The sequence below is a fragment of the Durio zibethinus genome, chromosome 7 (genome assembly GCF_047325235.1).
Source record: "Durio zibethinus cultivar Kanyao isolate XHJ-2024 chromosome 7, ASM4732523v1, whole genome shotgun sequence".
Lineage (NCBI taxonomy): Eukaryota > Viridiplantae > Streptophyta > Magnoliopsida > Malvales > Malvaceae > Durio > Durio zibethinus.
In genome coordinates, this window is record NC_143168.1 from 13,334,380 (window position 1) to 13,337,409 (window position 3,030).

General features: G+C 32.7%; 1 protein-coding gene across 2 annotated transcripts; it reads right to left on the reverse strand.

The window, feature by feature from the left end:
• Positions 1–461: 461 nt before the first annotated feature.
• On the reverse strand, positions 462–2,263 carry LOC111277666 (cytochrome c-like). 2 transcript variants are annotated; one of them, XM_022864065.2, is made up of 3 exons: positions 1,906–2,263; positions 1,550–1,683; positions 462–816 (listed from the first exon to the last, which is right to left on the reverse strand). In XM_022864065.2, the coding sequence occupies exons 1-3, from the start codon at positions 2,015–2,017 to the stop codon at positions 721–723; spliced, it is 342 nt and encodes a 113-aa protein (XP_022719800.1). In that variant the 5' UTR covers positions 2,018–2,263; the 3' UTR covers positions 462–720. The 2 variants fall into 2 exon arrangements, with proteins under 2 accessions (XP_022719800.1, XP_089619686.1); XM_089763560.1 differs by having other exon boundaries at positions 756–894.
• Between the last annotated feature and the right edge of the window lie 767 nt (positions 2,264–3,030).

A 3,030-nucleotide genomic window follows, 5' to 3' on the forward strand; every position in this document is an offset into this window, starting at 1 on the left:
TATTTATTAGGTTTGATAAAAAATAATTGTAAAAGATCTCGAACTCGAGAGCTCAAGTACAAATAATCAAGTTTTTATTGAGTATCGTATTAATCAAACTTAATTGAACAAGCTCGAATAGCTCGATTTTGATCATGAATCGAGTTCGAGCTAAAAAAATAAAACTCTTTCGAGTTCAAGCTGAGTATCGAGTCGTAAGTTAAGAATCGAACTCAAGCTCGAATTTCTTACTATATCGGCTCAACTCGACTCGATTACACCCCTATTCAATTGATTTCCAAAAAAATAAAAGGGATTGTTCCATGCATCATTCTTTCATGAAGATGGAAACCCGTTTGATAATGAACAACATTGATCTTGTCTACAGTATATCGGCTAGATGGTTTGAGCCTGGTGAAAAGCATCACTAAATTTGAACACTCCACACAATAAAACACAAAATTATGAGCAGTGGAATGTGGTTAACAATCTCTAAAAATTGTCGTTTGCATGCTGGTAATTCAACAGAAATTAATGAAGTAAAGTGACAATCTAATTGAATAACCTTACATTTGCCAGCAATGGCAACCTCTTCTCAAATAAACAATTACCAGGAATGCTCATTTTACAAAGAGCATTGCTGACCTATAAGGTCTCTAATTTATTATATCCTTGTTGTGAGAAACAATCTCTAATGACTGCAAAATGGAATAGGTAAAGCCAAAGTGTTTTTGAAGCCCATTAGGATGCCGTAGATTCCTTCAAATAAGCAATGAGGTCAGCACGTTCTTGTGGCTTCTTCAATCCAGGGAAAACCATTTTTGTTCCAGGGATGTACTGCACAAAAATTTACACAAGTGGGCAATTCTTTCCAGTAAGAATGAACAAGGAATTTGATAATAACAGCAGCCAAATCTGAAACCACAAAAACTAAACTTTCATTCGTAAAATTGTCAGAGGCACAGCACAAAATGACTTGAATACCTTTGAATCTAACATAAATTCAATTTCTCAATTGAGCACAATTTTTTACAATTCAAAAAAGGAAGTGCTTTGTTGATAACAGCCCACAACTTCCCACGAGTCCTCAGTGTAGCTATTATTTCACTCAACCATAAAAGGGGGAAAAAATATAGTTAAACAAGATTAAGCTTCTATTCTCAATAGCAAAAAAGCACAAAGCATGATCCAAATCACCAGAGGTGGATCCAAAATTTTTTCTTTGGCTGTCCGCTTATAATATATACAAAAGATTACCAACGGATTTACTAATTTTGTCTAACAAAGGGTGTTAAGGAAAATTTTCCTTCAAATTTTATTGTTTTCCAATTTCCAGTACATGAGCATCTGCCACAGAGGGTCACGTCCCAGACTATGTCTATATGGCAATAAATTAATTGGTACTTATATTTATATAGCACAAAGAGCAAAGAGCAGTCCAACCATACATAAGATTGAGAAGCAAAGAGTACAAGAATACAAATTACGTATAAAATTAATCTGCATCTTGAGGAAAGATATACGATAGCAGAAAATAAAGAAGAAAGTGAGATTTTGAAGAAATGTGTACCTTCTTAGGGTTAAGAAGGTAATCATACAAAGTTTTCTCCTCCCAAATCACAGCCATGTTCTTGTTAGCAGCGGAGTATGAGTACCCTGGAGTTGTACCCGATTGTCTTCCAAACAGACCGTTAAGATTTGGTCCTGACAAACAAAATGAACTGAAACTGATCCCACATATTTCGATTGCATCTTAATCATAATCATATTGTATTGATTCCACAGAAGAACTCAAACTTTCAATAAAATAAAAATAAAATACTTCAAGTCAAGCTATTTAGATCTATGAAATTCAGAAAAAAGAACTGGTATATTTAGATCTAAAAGAAAGGAGAAGTAAAGAAAAGAGGAAGGGTAGCAACCAACCTTGCTTATGACCAGCACCTTTGTCGACGGTGTGGCACTGGGCACACTTGGTCTTGAAAATCTTCCCTCCGGCCTTTGCGTCACCAGGCGGTGCTTGCTCAAACGACGCCATCTTCGCTTTTACGTTTCTTTCTTTTGTTTTTTTGGGTTGAAGGAAGAAAGGACTGACAACGAAGAGAAGAGGAGAACAAAAGGGTAGGCTGCAGGTAGAGGCAAAAGCGACAGAGAAAATGATTTTTTTTTCAGAGCTTTCCCAGAATATTCCAGAGAGGAAGGAAAGGAAGGAGCGTGGCGTACCTGTGCCAATGCCACACTTCTAACAACCCCAATATTTCCACAGGGTGCATTATTAGCGGTTCATTTGGAGCCCAACCACAACATGTCCTACGTTATATTAGCGATGAGAAAAAAAAATCAAAATTGGGTTCAAAATTAATGGCTTGAATTATGTTGGGCTATGTGATGAGAAAAAAAAAATCAAAATTGGGTTCAAAATTAATGGCTTGAATTATGTTGGGCTATGTGGCGGTGTATCACAGACCCAGGCTCTTAATCCCCGATTTAACTTCCACTGGTACAATTTCTTTCGCCTTGAGATTTAAATAATATTTTATTAAAAGAAAGTTTGATGCATGGAAGCTAGTATATGAGATAATAATTAAATCCCATTAATAATTTTTAAAAATTAAAAAGCTTTGAGCAAATATTGAATGCTTTTAATAATATAATCTTATTAATAACCTCAAAAAATTATAAAAAACTAAGAAACTTTGATAAAAGTTTATATAAAATACAACAGTTCTATTCCACTATCAATCTTAAAAAATTAAAAGATATTAACAATATTAAAAGCTTTTTATAATTCAACAATCTTAAAAAACTACAAAATAAAATACCTTCTCTTATCAAAATACTAAAATTGTTCTCTTAAATTTGATAAATATTGAATATTAATTAAAAATGTAGTACCTCAATTACATTAAAAATGTTGAAAAATTAAGAACTTTTATAAATATTAAGAGCTTTTAATAATTTAATCCTATTAACATTATTAAAAAATTAACAAAAAAAAGAATTATTTTTTTTATTAAAATATCAAAATCATTTACTTAAATTTTTACAAAT